Source organism: Xenopus tropicalis, chromosome 5 (genome assembly GCF_000004195.4).
Source record: "Xenopus tropicalis strain Nigerian chromosome 5, UCB_Xtro_10.0, whole genome shotgun sequence".
Taxonomy (NCBI): Eukaryota; Metazoa; Chordata; class Amphibia; order Anura; family Pipidae; genus Xenopus; species Xenopus tropicalis.
The window spans coordinates 81517832-81533891 of NC_030681.2; the positions used below are offsets into that span (position 1 = coordinate 81517832).

At 37.1% G+C, this 16060-nt stretch overlaps 1 protein-coding gene across 3 annotated transcripts in view; it reads left to right on the plus strand.

Moving 5' to 3' along the window:
• The window catches only part of ascc3 (activating signal cointegrator 1 complex subunit 3), a 316582-nt gene that overhangs the window by 218739 nt on the left and 81783 nt on the right, over positions 1 to 16060 (plus strand). For all 3 annotated transcript variants that reach the window (XM_031901620.1, NM_001374735.1, XM_031901619.1), the window contains 10 exon segments: positions 739 to 915; positions 1259 to 1484; positions 4136 to 4290; positions 9460 to 9558; positions 10393 to 10561; positions 11229 to 11449; positions 11876 to 11961; positions 12597 to 12763; positions 12854 to 12999; positions 15574 to 15694. In XM_031901620.1, the coding sequence (XP_031757480.1) occupies positions 739 to 915; positions 1259 to 1484; positions 4136 to 4290; positions 9460 to 9558; positions 10393 to 10561; positions 11229 to 11449; positions 11876 to 11961; positions 12597 to 12763; positions 12854 to 12999; positions 15574 to 15694 (1567 nt within the window).

Genomic DNA, 16060 nt, shown 5'->3' on the forward strand with positions numbered 1-16060 from the left:
GCTGCGTACCCTTGTGGCGCTTTATACATAAAGTTATACATACATACAGTGTGGGAGCAGCTGGGTAATGGTTAAAGGGGAAGGCTATTTAAGTCTTTGTTTTTTGTAGTTATCTTAAGTGCTCAATTCCTGATTTGGACCTGTATTGCAGAAACCTGAGCAAAAGCCTTATATAAGGGAAACCATGGGAAACAAACATACTGATGAAAATAAGCTAGTGGTTTAGCCCTGAAAAGCTCCGCATGTGCCACTTTATCACTTAATTTAAATGGGTCATTGTACCTAATTTACAACAAATTCTGTGAATGGATGTGTTGTGGTGATTGAACCAATCAAATTCCAGTTATTCTGTTTGAATACAAACCAAATTCCCTCTCAAAACTAGGGGAGAATAAGCAGAACAGCTCTTCCCATGCAACTAGCCAGGCGTTTGCTACAGAAGAACAATTTTCTTACTATTCTATTTAGTGAAATTGCTGTAAAGTTTTAAAAACATTGACAATATTCTTTTTATTCTCATTTAATAAGGATGCCAAAATGGGCCATTATGTACAAGTCGATAGAAAGTAATCAACTGATAGCTAAGCATAGATCAGATACCCACTGTCCATACACCACAATCTATTTACAATTATTGTTCCTGAATATGAGAACCCAGACAGCCTAAAAAAGTGCAATTGTGTGAGCTATGTTTAACGCACATCTTTTCTTTGTATTGTCTCTTTTCCTGGAATTAAGGTGCGTGATGAGGAAATTGAAGAACTAGAACACCTAATTCACAATTACTGTGAACTACATGTGGCTGGTGGAGTAGAAAACAGTTATGGAAAGATAAACATTCTTCTTCAGACCTACATTGGCAGAGGGGAAATAGACAATTTCTCACTCATCTCTGATTCTGCTTATGTTGCTCAGGTAACAAAATAACAAGTAAATATGCTATTCTTGTGTAATTCCCCTTAATGCTTCATTGTTTATCTTTATCCATAGCTATATCTAAGTCACTTTATTCCCTTTCTGATGTGGTTCAGCCTGTGATGCTGTAGCTTCTGTTCAACCTTTAGTTAAATTAAATATAACTTTTTTGGAATATTGTTAATGTGTAGTTGAAGTCACTTAGGGTTACATTAATTTGTATAGAATGAAATAGACTGTAATAATTTAATAAACCTTTTATTTCATTTGTATTTATTTCTCAGTTGTAGTCGGATGTAAACAAACCAACAACTATTTTTCATTTCCTTGTTTGCTTCCACAGAATGCTGCTCGAATAGTCCGCGCTCTGTTTGAGATTGCACTAAGAAAACGATGGCCTGCAATGACCTATAGGCTTCTGAACCTTAGCAAAGTCATTGATAAGCGCCTGTGGGGCTGGGCTAGCCCCCTAAGGCAGTTCTCTGTTCTTCCGCCTTCTGTTCTGTCAAAACTAGAGGAGAAGAAATTGACCATAGATAAACTGAAAGACATGAGAAAAGATGAAATTGGTAATCATTTATTTATTTATTATTTTTTAATTTCTGTGAAGGACTGGTTGTGCAGCCTTGTGTAAACAGGCTTTACATTAACTAGTGTTTTATAGAATTATACAGAAAAAGAGATGCTGGTATACACCCCTCCTCCTCACAGCTGAATGTTGCATTCCTTTTTATTGCGGTTCGCCCTGCGTAGCTCGGACATAAAACAGTGCTGTCCAACTACTTCCAGTTAGTTGGCAATTTAATTTCTCTACTATGCAGGGGGTGGTAAAATTATGAAAAAATTATATTAGTCAAAAAGGTCAGGAAAGCTCTTGATCAGTCCAGGATTCCCCAAAAAATTTTCTGAGGGCCACGTCAAGCCCAGTGGCTTTTATTTGGATAGTTCTGGCCGAAAATAAATATCAAGGCACAAAAGTCATATAACTATATATCTGAAACATATATTTATTTTCTGGTATTAATATAGTGCTGAGAAATGTATGTAGATTATACATCATTACCTGCCACAGCAGATCTTACAATATATGGTCTATCGCATTCTCACACAGTCGGGTCAATTTTCTCAAGAGCCAATTAATTTGCCTGTATGTTTTTGGAGTGTGGGAGGAAATCCATGCAGACATAGGGAGAACATTCAATCTAAAGCTGGACCCCAGAACTGCAAGACAGAAATCCTAGTCATTTAGAAGCGAGGTGCCAAGGATGGCAAAGTTAGGGGTCACAATTAATGGTGCACACAAAATTGATTGGAATATTTTTACGGGTATGGGATCCATTACCTGGATAACCATTCCAGAAAACTTCAAATCATGGGAAGGCCTTCTCTCATAGACTCCATTATAATTAAATAATTGAGATTCTTAAAAATCCTTCCCTTTTTCTTTGAAATAATAAAACAGTAGCTTATTCTTTATCCCAACTAAGATATAATTAATCTTTATTAAAAGAAAAACAAACCCATTGGGGTTATTTAATGTTTTAATATTTTTTAGTAAACATAAAGTATGGTGATCCAAATTACAGAAAGACCCCTTATCCAGAAAACCCCAGATCCCAAGCATTCTGGAAAACAGGTCACATACCTGTATATCACATTTCATTTACTTTATACACCAGAACAAATGTTTTGTTTAATTGTCATGCATCTAGGGGGTAACTTCATTTAATTGTGGTGTGGAACAGACACAGATTTTGGATTGCCAAGTATACTAGTCTGCTTGGTTATTTCAGTAGTGCATTGCTGCTTCTATTTATCTATTTACATTAGTGATGAGCAAACTCATCTCGGCAAACTCATTTTGCTTCACAAAAAAGTTCACAAAATGGCAGAAAAGTTTGGAACTGCTCTACGATAGTAAGTATCTTTTCCTATGTTGTTAGAGAAGCTCCTTTCTACTCTTACAATTTTTCTTGAAATTAAAAATAAATAAAATAAAAACTGTTCTGTCTAGCTATCCTATCTCCCAGTTCAGCCGAAATGTTACTAATCAGCTTGACCAAAACCCCATTTTAATTAATTAATTTTCCATTAATTATGAACTGAAGTAAATGCAGTTGTCTCTCCAGAGTGCAAAGAAATAGCAGATGTGGAAGGCAAGGGACAGATTAATGACATCTGCTGTTTTTTTCCTTTCACGAAACACTGCATAGAAGTATTGTAGAGCAGATTCACAAAACCAGGTGGAAATATTGGCTTGTTCTTATAGAATTGACCTCCATATTACCTGGGAAGACTGGAGACTGCAAGAGAGAAAAAATAATATCAAAGCATAGAAAGGGTTGTAGAAATAATGCAGTGCTGTCTGTACATGCTTAGGATCTATTATCCAGAAACCTGTTGTCCAAGAATCTCCAAAGTAGAGTACTTCAATTGCCCACAGTGTATTAATTTAGCATAATATATCCTATGCCTGAACATTACATAAGTGTTAGGTATGTTATGTTAAGATGTCACTTGAAATTGTCACTTGCATGAAGAGAGATTATTTTTCTCAGGGTATTTGAAAAATGTAAATAGGATAAAGAAGAAGCTACATTTATCTATATTTATATCAGTGTCCTCTAACAGCCCACAATTGGATTTTCAGTGTAAATGTAATGTAAGATAGCAATATAAAGCTGCAACAATTCTTACCAGGAAACATTTCATTTGTGGATTAGCTAAATGAATACAAAGAAGTATTTCCTAGTTTACCCTGTCATTTACTTCTCACTTGAAGACCCATAGCCAGTGAAGTACAGTTATAAAATCATCTAATCACTCATCTCCTTTAATTTAAATTCCCAATTGGTTGCATATTATATAAATAGAGAATGATGTGGAATGCGTCCGCCTGGAAATATATTTTCAATCTGCATAAAGCACAGATGTAGAAATCATTGAATAGTAGTAGTTATTTTTAACCTTGACGTGTCAAAATCAATGCGGGGGTTAACACTTATTATGCGTAGCTGCTAATACAAAAACTTTGCTGTACTAATTCAAGTTAAGTATTACAAAACATTCAAACATGAGAGGTCGAGAGAGTCAATCATTTATACACCACACTGCAAAACAAGCAAGCCATAATACGCTCATCTAAAAGCTGATTTACAAGTCTGATTGCATTATTGTTCCTGTATATGCAAACGCATTTTAACCTAATGTACCTCTTTAGGTCACATGCTGCATCATGTGAACATCGGGCTAAAGGTGAAACAATGCGTCCATCAAATTCCATCCATTACAATGGAAGCCACTATCCAACCAATTACCCGAACGGTCCTCCGAGTTCGACTGAACATCAATCCTGACTTTAAATGGAACGATCAGGTATCATGTGTTGGACTTGTCCAGCAATGCCAATAATTTATGAACAGTGTTTGTCAGTGTGTAGACAGTGGAATGACAGTATTGCACATAATGGGTTGAGCAGGCGCTGCAAGATAAGCCACAGCCTGATAATGTGATGTCTGTATGTGACATGTTGTACATAATTCAACTAGCTCCACTATAGTTTATTTTTAAAGACCTGCACATTTTATCCCTTAAACACTATAAGTTTAATTTTAGATCATAAATAGTAAGCCATACAATTTATCTTAGGTTGCTTTTCATAGTTTGTCATTTTAATGCTTTACTTGCAGATATTGCTATTCATGGCGAAACAAAATTTATATAATAATAGGGTAGGATTTAACTCCTTTTTAATTTTAGGGTTTTACATTCTGTCCGTTACACTTAATGCATTTCCAGGCTATATACAATATTTGCCTTGTAGATATGACACTATTTTTAAAGTGGAAAGTATGACTGTTATAAATATATTACAACCCTGTTTCATAAAAATAAAAAAAGAGAATGGGATGATTTACTGCCCTTTAAGTGCCAGCAGAATTACACATTTCAGTTCCATTTCAGCTCTCATTTTAGGGACATGTTTTTTTTTTTGGGGGGGGGGGGGTGTAGTTTAGCCTGGAAAACTTTTTTTTTTTTCAGGAGAACCTGAGCTTTTTAAATCTGAGTTTTTGTGTATTTCCACTTCTGGAAAAAGATTTAGAGCTCTTAATTCTAAAAAAGAAATTACTACCAGAAAAATATTTTATTTAATTCAACTGATTCAGAAAGCCTCATGTCCCTCAAACATTCCAATACTAGATATGTATAGTTTTATTGAGATTTCTGACTTCTGTAGATCAAGAAACTTCCAGCAGTAAATTACCGAATTTTCAAAGTGCTACAGCAGAATACGACATACTTTAGATTCCAAAGACAAAAATCCTGGAAGATTAGTTTTACCCCAGGAAACCATACATTTATTAAAAGTACACATTCTGCCAAATCCAAAATAGGTAACCGTGTCTTTCTACTTCTAAGTACCATTATTATGAATTTTTTAGCAACAGTTTCATCTGCTGGTAGTTCTTCTGACCATGATACAGTTGGCAGAACATGTCAGGAGAAAAATATCTTTTAATTTTGCACTGTCTGCAAAAGACATAAGAAAAGTGATCTAAGGTTTATGATGTCTTTCCTGAGCAAAGCTACACCAGAAAAGTTCTCTGTTTCTCTTCTGATTGTTCTCCAGACAGTATCATGGCCATAGGAACTACCGGACAGCTTAATATCTTGAAAAACAAAAAAGAATAATGTAAATTTCAAATTTCAAGTTGTATCTAAAGAAAAGCATACAAATATAAGAGGGGTGCCAGGTAAGTCTGATATATATAGGGCCAAATTCAGTTTGATGAAAAAAGCTTATCATTTCATTAGTCATTTCCATATTTCCATCACATGAAAAATATATTAAAGTCAGTGGAAAAAAATTGAGCTTTTTGGAGTTTATTCTCCTCAAAGTGAAACTTGCCCATAAGTTTTCATACAGTAAACCATAAATTAAAGTTTTCTCATTGATTTTCATCTGGCCTGTAATCTTTAAATGCATTTTTTGGTCTTTCTTATCCTCCATATCTTGGAGTCCACAAAGTGGCTATTGGTTATTTGATATTGTTTGTTCTGTGTTTTGGGGGCAATTTTTTTTCAATGAGATCACCAACCTGCATCCCCCAAGTTGTTGGACAGCAGCTTTTCACTCCGGGTTAGTCCTCTGTATTAAGGTGGAAAGCAAATGATATCATAACATTCCCTTATGTGAGTACCCAGCCAAATATGTAAATTGTTGAAATAGTGGTGGTTTTAAATCGTTATTAATCCCACTACTTTATTTTTTCTTAGGCTGCCATTCAGAACCATGCATTCTACATCCTTTTGTATACAGAAACAATTTTTTTTTTTACACATCTAGTGAATTAATGATGTTATCCCAACAGCAAATGTGTAGTTTACAAAAAACAAAATATGTATGTATGGTGTGTAAGGAAGATAACCTTCCTTAATGCCTGCTGCTGAATTTAACCTCTGGGTCACAACACAGACTTGACAATCTGTTGAATAGTATAGACTGAACAAGATGATTGCATTCAGACATCCACTAGGCAGTGACCCCATATTGTTAATAGAGCTATTACTTCTGTGTGATCACACCCAGCAGTTCTTTTATGCTAAACGTTCTTCTCTTTAATTGGTTTTTTAACCACAAGGAAAAAAAAATGCATGTTCTATAAGCTAAAACTCTAAAATGTTGCTGATTTTACAGGAGATGCTTCATAAACCTTGAGTTACATATTTGTTAGTGCTTAATTTATTTAAATCAGTATTATTATTATTTACACATTTATAAAATTCTTCATCAGTGTACAATATTTAGATGTATACAGTAAACAGTACAAGAAAACATACCAATCGAAACAAAACATGTAACTGTATAAGAATAAACTGTGTAACAGGTAATTTTTAGTTTACTTTCCTTCTGCTCTTTGTTGATGCACAAGATATCCTTTCAAAAGGAGCAATCGAATAGTACTGCTTGCAAGAGACTGCTTAGAATTAGGAATTAGGAGTAACAATTTCCCTGTAAGATCTTTGGATACACAAATAATATATATGTATATAATGTAGCATGGTCAGTAAGTGGCATAAAAGGTATATACCATTATAATTTTTTTATAATGCTAAAATAACAGTTGTATATTGAGTTCTGCAATTATAAAAATAATTTTTGAAACACAGCACCTAATTGCTTATCAGTGCTAGTGTTTATGCTTTCAAATTACTTCTTTTACTAAGAAACAAAACAAGTGCACTTTCCCCAACTGGCAACCCTGAGGGGCAGTATAAGTTTGCAGCAGTGAAATAACTAAGGAAAGCTTTACCGCATGTTGTAGAAATAATAAACCTTATACTTAATATAACGTCTGGAATTATATGAAATATTGCTATGAATAGTGTCATTTTAAGGAAATATAGGTGGAAAGGGGCTTTTGCTTTTGGCCATACTGAGTAAAAGAAAGGCCACTGATTATCCTTCTGTTGTTTGTTAATCTCTCAGTATTTTCTGCAATTTTAATGCCACCTTATGCCCATCAATTACTCCTCTCTTTTAATTACATCACAGACTTTCTTGCTCAAAAATTGCAGTAAACAAACAAATTGTGGGCTGGACAGGCCCATATTGATTTTTTATACTGCATACCTCCCAACATTTTAAAATCAGAAGGAGGGACAAAAATGTCTGCCGCGCGTAGTGCGGCAAAATTTTTTAGGTCACGCCCACTTTGTGGCCACCCCCCCCCCCCCCCCCCCAAACAGGCCCATTTTACAAAACCACACCTGAAAAGCATAACATACACAAAGTGCACCAGAAGACAGAGACGGTGGCCCCAATCATTTTATGACATATTGTGGCCCTAAGGATTTCATTATGCACTGTGGCACCTGTATTTAATGACAGACTCATGACAGACATTGGTAGCCAGGGCCCCCTAAAATATTGGTAGCCAGGTGTTATGTTTTGCATTGGCGCTAGAGCAGGGACCCCCTAAAACATCCCCCAGTGTCCCCCTAGTATGGGCTGCTCCCCACTGCAGCATCCACCCAACATCCTCCAGCATCCCCCCAGCATCCTCCCCAACATCCTTCAGCTCCCCCCAACATCCTTCAGCCCCCCCAACATCCTTCAGCCCCCCCAACATCCTTCAGCCCCACCAACATCCTCCAGCCCCCCCCCAACATCCTCCCCAATATCCTTCAGCTCCCCCCAACATCCTTCAGCTCCCCCAACATCCTTCAGTTTCCCCCAACATCCTTCAGCTCCCCCAACATCCTCCCCAACATCCTTCAGCTGCCCCAACATCCTTCAGTTTCCCCCAACATCCTTCAGTTTCCCCCAACATCCTTCAGCTTCCCCAACATCCTTCAGCTCCCCCAACATCCTCCCCAACATCCTTCAGTTTCCCCCAACATCCTTCAGTTTCCCCCAACATCCTTCAGTTTCCCCCAACATCCTTCAGCTTCCCCAACATCCTTCAGCTCCCCCAACATCCTCCCCAACATCCTTCAGTTCCCCCCAACATCCTTCAGCTCCCCCAACATCCTCCCCAACATACTTCAGCCCCCCCAACATCCTCCAGATCTCCCCAATATCCTTCAGTTCCCCCCAACATCCTTCAGCCCCCCCAACATCCTCCCCAACATCCTCCAGCTGCCCTTACCTTCCTCCAGTGTCCTCCCCAGCGTCCCCCTGCTCCTACCACCACCAGCTTCCTCGGCTGCGCCCCAGGGCTCTTCTTCTCATCCTCGTGACGTCACACGCACGTCTCCCCTTAGCGCCGCAGCTTCTGCACTGTGCATGGCTTTTTGTTAAAACTGAAGTGAGCGGTGCAGAAGCTGCGGCGCCAAGGGGAGACGTGCGTGTGACATAACGGGAGCGGAGCCCTTTAAAAGCGGGACAGATCGGGACCTATCCGGGACAGCGGGACAGGGTGGCAAAAGTGGGACTGTCCCGCGTAAAGCGGGACAGTTGGGAGGTATGATTACTGTTTGTTTGTTTTGTATTGTGTATAAGAATACCACCTCTGACATACTTAAAGTTTATATTGTAAAATAAATTTAGTAATAATGCAGCTTCACGTAATTTTAAATTAAATGACACAAAATTCACAGAGAAAAATCATCCAAATCTATATTTTGGGCTATACACAGAGCACCCATCTTTATTTATCCTCTTTAAAAAATGATGTGCCAAAATACTGGGCCTCCAGCTGGACAGCGATGTTTTAACTTGCACTTTTACCTACCCTTCAAATCTTTACCATGTAACCACAAACCTTATTTTTCTTCTAAATCCCTCTCTAAAAATACTCAACTTTCTGTTTTAAATAAATATTCCTAAGTAACTCTGCTTTACGCAACAATATACATTATTTCTGATTAAATACTTATAGCAGTATGTCTTTAAGCAGACATACTGCTTGTTTAATACTTTCCTTAAATGTTAATGTTTACCTTTCTGAAAGAGACTATTACAACCTGGTTTAGCACAGTGTTTATTGGCAGATCAAACAGAAAGGAATCCTCTCAATTATGAAATGATTTTGTTGTTAGGTGCATGGAACTGTTGGTGAGCCTTGGTGGATATGGGTTGAAGATCCAACTAATGACCACATCTATCATTCAGAATATTTCCTTCTCCAAAAGAAACAGGTATTTTCACCTCACAAATGAATTGTGTAATTGTGTTTGCTGATTGTATCATAAAATGTGATCTTTTCATTGCCACATTGGTGCTGATTGCAATTTAGTATTGCCATTTACACTGTATGGTACTAGATATTTCTTTTATATTTTTTACATTTTTACAATTTAGACATTGTGGTTATTATGTTTGAGCCTTAATTATCAAATACAGCATTTGGGACAAAATTCATAGTGAACATTCTGTCTAAGGGCACAGGAGAGAATGTGTCAAAGGTTTTCTTTCAGACCCAAAATTTATGGCATATTGAATTTGGTGCATTTTCTGCTTCAATAGGGAGTAGGGTTACAACCCTGCTGGTATCTGACCGGCCCATCTGGTAAATCCCTACAAATCCCTCTCCTGTAAAGGATTACTCCTTTAAGTACAGACCTGTATATACCCTGCCCTATTTCCCCACACTGTGACATCATTGACCTGCCCCATATTACGTGGTAACCCTACTATGAAGACATAGTCAGATGGGTAAGACATAGGCAAGTGTCTTTGAGTTAACAGTTGTCAAACTGAGAAACTTCCATTCACAATCATGTGAATTTATTAGCATGAAATTTTCGTGGATGAGAATGTGCTATCCGCATAGTAGATCCCCTAAACCTAAATTTTTCCTTCATTTTACACCATTCTTTTTGTGGTCCCACCAATATATAATGTATTTCCCCAATTTTAAACTGTCCCGGATTTTATGCCATTTTTTCTAGTCCCCTGAAAAATGTAAAATGGTGGTTCTACTGTACACTAAATATTGTGTTTACGTTTATATGTGTTACATTCTTTACCAGGTTGTCACCAAAGAACCCCAACTGCTGGTGTTTACGATACCAATTTTTGAGCCCTTACCTTCTCAGTACTATATTCGAGCCATATCAGACAGATGGTTAGGAGCTGAAGCAGTATGCATCATTAATTTTCAACATTTAATTTTGCCAGAGAGACATCCTCCTCACACTGGTAAACATTTGTTTTTTGCTGCAACAGATTGCTTGATATATAACTGTCCTCTTTTGCAAAAGATTCCAAACATATGGAGCGAGATGCCTACATAAAGAGCTCTGTATGTCATTTCAATCTTAAACATTTCCTGTTGGTAAAGGAAAGAACTTTGATTGGTTCCTTGCTGTATTGTTATGTTGGAAAGAGGAAACAAAAAACATGCAATTCACTAAGTAAAACATATTTTTTATGTTGGGAAAAGGGAATTTTACTAGAGGCTACGTAGAACAAGCAAATAAACTGTTTGGCATCTTAAGACATTGTCGAAGTGTAGCCTGGTTTTAGTAGTTTTGCAGCAGCTGGAGAATAAGTGATTGTTGTAGAAGTTATGCACAATATTGTAAATCTATGCTTTGATATCTAAAATATTTTCAGAAACATCTACAATTATACTGTGTGTAGGTTATGTAATTCAGCATAAATATAACTGTGTATCATTTTTTGGTAACCATAGGTTCATTTAAGTTATAAACATTCATTGTAGTGGTTCTTACCCAGATATTGTAGCACTAAGATAGATAGGCCATCAAGTGCCCTTGAGTAATTCATGATCCTTTAAGGTACAGAAAAATTCTAAAAACATTGCAAGGTTTTCAAAAAGTGTGCATTTATATTTTTGTTTTAGAATTGTTGGACCTTCAGCCATTGCCGATCACAGCCTTGGGTCATAGCCATTATGAAGCTCTCTACAAATTTACGCACTTTAACCCAGTACAGACTCAGATCTTTCACACGCTCTATCACACAGACTCCAATGTTCTTCTTGGGGCACCCACAGGCTCTGGGAAGACTGTAGCTGCTGAACTGGCCATTTTCCGGGTCTTTAACAAGTATCCAACATCTAAGGTGTGCAACTGTTTTAATTCATGAAAATTGATATTGTTCTCTTCATTAAAAGGCTGTGTTTATTATTGTACAGTAAATTGTTAGCGTCTATGTAGCATTTATGAATTCAAAACACTTATGAGCAGAAAGAGCAGTTAAACGGGACCCTAAGAAATAATTCAAAAAATAAACTTTACTTACACTATGCAAATTATTTAAATCTTTTTTCCTTCTGTCTTGTAATTCACAATCACAGCAAGCAAGCAGGCAGGCACTATTTTGTGGGCAATGTTATTAAGGCTTTGCATCATCCCAAAATCAGATGTGACAGATTTTGCCACTGATTGTCAGACAAAATTTAGGTTTAGAACTAAACCAACTAAGAAACCAGACTGTCACACCAAAAATGAAACAAAAAAAATATAGAATGCTATTGATCTGTTACAGGCTGTGTACATTGCTCCGCTCAAGGCCTTGGTACGTGAGAGAATAGAGGATTGGAAAGTCAGAATTGAAGAAAAACTTGGTAAAAAGTAAGTCCCGTTGTAATCTATTCATTAAATATGTTAAATAGTGCTTCAACCACCTATAGTAAAATTCACCTGTTAGTAAATCCAGTTAGACCAGCAATAAAGGTTTTTTGGGTTCGGCCAAACCCCCGAATCCATTATAAGGGATTGGGCCGAATACCAAACCGAATCCTAATATGCTAATTACAGTGTTGTCATCATAAGGTCCCTATACATTGGCAGATAGTAGCTGCCGATATCGGTCCCTTGGACCGATTCGGCAGCTTATCTGCCCATATAGGGGCAGAACCAAGGGGCCTGGCCGACCGATATCTGGCCTGAAATTGGCCAGATATCAATCGGCTAGGTTAGAAAATCCAGTCGGATCGAACCGCAGGGCCAAACGATCGAATTCGCCTACATGCCCTCCGATATCGCCCACTCGTAGGTGGGAATATCGGGTGAAGATCCGCTCGCTTGGCGACATCGACAAGCGTGCGGATCTTATAGTGTATGGGGACCTTTAGGGTGCACGTTTTTAACGGGTATATTAAGCTGGAAAGCATGGAAAGAAATGAAATGCCATGATGCTCTGTGCACAGGAATCTCACGTCTCCTGACCAAGTAAAATAGTAAAAATTATTTTATCCATCATTCAGGGTTGTGGAACTGACAGGTGATGTTACCCCTGATATGAGGGCCATTGCTGAGGCCGACTTAATTGTTACAACCCCAGAGAAATGGGACGGAGTCAGTAGAAGTTGGCAAAACAGAAGTTACGTTCAGAAAGTTTCCATACTCATAATTGATGAAATCCATTTGCTTGGTAAGTCTCCTTGTTTTGCTAGTAACACACAAGTTATTTTGCTTTGGCTTTTCTGACTGTAACTGGCATTTTTTATGATTATTTCATTAGGGGATGAGAGAGGGCCAGTGTTAGAGGTGATTGTATCTCGTACAAATTTCATTTCATCACACACTGAGAAAACTGTTCGGGTTGTTGGTCTATCAACAGCTTTAGCTAATGCCCGGGACCTTGCAGATTGGCTGGGAATTGGTCAGGTAAGAAACATTTCCTGTAGAACTGTAGCGGTTAAGGGTTCCTTTACCTTTTCTGATTTAGTTGAATTGCAATTCACAGAACCTATTCAAAGTTTGTAATCCTGTGGCATGCCGGTAACTGCTCATGTGGAAGTGTATATACCTTATCCAGAAAGCTTTGAATTACTGGAAAGCCATCTCCCAAAAACTCAATTTTAAGCAAATACATTTTAAAAATTATTTCCTTTTTCTCTGTTGTAAAAAAAACAGTACCTTGTACTTGATCCCAACTAAACTACATGAATCCGTGTTTGTGGCAAGGCAATCCTATTGAGTTTATTTAGCATGATGATATTTAGTAGACTTAAAGTATAGAGATCAAAAATGATAGAAGATATCAGGAAACCCCCATGTCCTAAGTATTATATATATATATATATATACATACTTAGGGTTGGTTTTAAATGTAATGTATCAGACTTAATGGCACATTCATGATTGTTGATATCCATCTACCTTGATCTGATGAAATTACTCATTTTATAAATAATTTGCATCAAGTGGTAGGTAAGGTTTGAGGAGGTTTAGTCAAGGAATGCAATGCTTCTTACTGTTGCTGTCCAAATATTGTTACAAATCTTTGCAAAACTGAAGTTCAAAAGCATCGCTTAATCCTGTCTTGTTTTTTTTCACCTACATATCATATATTTAAAATTTTTCTTCAAATTTTTTTCTTTTTTGCAGCCTACGGTACTTTGATATAGTTTCAAACCCTTCTTTGAATTCCTATCAGACTTCATCTTGCTTGTGCCAAATCCTAGATTCGCTTTGGGATTTGTCAGAATCAGCCTTTTGTTGGCAGAATTTAGATTAGTCTGATTCCAAGTACCTCGCTGAACTGAATCAGAACCCATAATCATGTGACTGATTTCATTGTTTGCCATGTAGCTAACTTGTACATGCTATTTTGCATATTCAAAGTAGGTTTTATATCCAGACAAACCTTTTGTTGAGGATTTGTACAAATCCATAAAAAGGATTTTGTGCATTCCTATTTTATATCATTTGGATCTAGCAGTTGAATTTAATTTCTAATGTTTTTTCTTAAAGACAATGGGTTTACTTCAAGCCATATCTTGGATGTCAGATTGGCTTATCGTCCTTTAGTACAACAAGGTAATCTTCTTCCTTGTTGTTGAGTTAGTACTTGTAGTAGTGTGTTGTGTTCCATGGTGTGCTCCTGGCCATGTCTATTGAAATAAGCCCTTCTATTTCCAAACTATATTGTCATAACTTAATACCTTTTCAAATAATGTATCTCATTTTAAAATTACTAGTGCCAGACATGTATTCACCCATTTATTTACAAGACTTCAAATCAGACTCGGCACTCTTTTCTCTTTTAGTTTTGCAGTAATTTTAAAGGAACAGTACCAGTAAGGGCGACGACACAGGGGGGCGATTAATGGGCGCAAGAAGAGGTACCTTTGTATTGACCGTAATAGTAAATGTGCTGACCCAGCTGGTGGAGCTGCAGATCAGAAGATTACCAATCAGAAATGCTTCCTAATAATCATTTGACCTGCAGGTGTGTCAGCGGGGTTGGCATGATTAGCATTATTGTCAATGCAATGGTATTATCCGCTGCTTATGCACAAGCTAGAAATTGAGAGGCCAGCAAAATGCTGCTGTACAACTACGCTAAGGGATGAATACCTTTCTTTAACGACACACGGTTGTTTCTGAAATCATTTTAAGTTCTATTATTATTGTTACTGGCCTTTTCAGCTCACTGTAACTTGTCTGTAAGTCTTTGCTACATGAGTGACTTTGTTTCATAATTTAGTGTTTTGGGAAAAGCCATAAGGCTGCAGTTTCAGCTCACAGATAATGAATCAGTCTGCTTCTGTTTTCTTTCTGTAGGCTGCTTGCCATTTCACTTCGTATTGATTTAAATTTGCTACAAAATATTGGCGGCTTCATAGCTAGTGGGATAAGTATAAAAAGTACCTACCATACAGTGTGTCACAGCACGGCAAATCCTAGCTATGGTTAAAGAACGTAGCTAATATGTTATGTTTGCAGTTTCACACGTGGTATCATTAATCTACAGCAAATCCGATGCTTAACATTTTTATGTCTATCCGATGTCATATACAGTTTTCAGGAAGGTTACAATCACTGGATTTCCCAGCATATGTAAAAGTCATGTACACTTCTCCCAACCGCCTTGTACTTTTTCAGTGGTAGAAATGCATAACATTTGTAAAATACAAATTAGATGAGATCAGTAACTGATACATGAAAGTCACATGTCATATTTTTCAGTGGAAATAAAGATTCAGCATCCATCTCATTTTAATGAGGAATCATAAGGATCCTGTTCTACAAATGTTTGTAAGGATAGTCTAACATAAAACTGTTGTTGTTATGATGCATAATTGGTAATGTATTGTTCCTAAATCTCAGCCACAGTGTTTGTGTCTAATTTACCTACCTTAGTAATTGGAGCGTTCCATTTTCAAGTATTAATTTACTAATGAAGAGATGCACAGACATATATGACTGATATAATTTACTATTTATCGGTTTTAGATGGGACTGTTTAATTTCCGGCCTTCGGTTCGACCAGTTCCGTTGGAAGTTCACATTCAGGGTTTCCCAGGCCAACATTATTGTCCACGAATGGCTAGTATGAACAAACCTGCATTTCAAGGTAAGCACAAAACGTTTTACAGAAAATGTATATGATACGTGCTCTCAAAGAGCCTGAAAGAACTCATTTATAAAAAATGTACATACTCAAAAAGCATTTTATTCAGCTCCTTGGGCCAAATGATTTGATCACTGATAATACATGGAAACACTACAGGAAAGTCTGTATGCCACATACAAATAGAGGTCCTTGAATAACCTGACAGTCATCAAAATTCTTGGTCTGAATGGTCGTTTTAGTTTGAAAAATTATTGGTTGGGGCAGCTTCGTCTAAAAATGACCACTTCTATTCATGTACTCTTTCCTATGGAGTGTAGTTTAAATAAAAAAGAAAAAGAAGAGGCATACACTGGCTGGTCTATTATA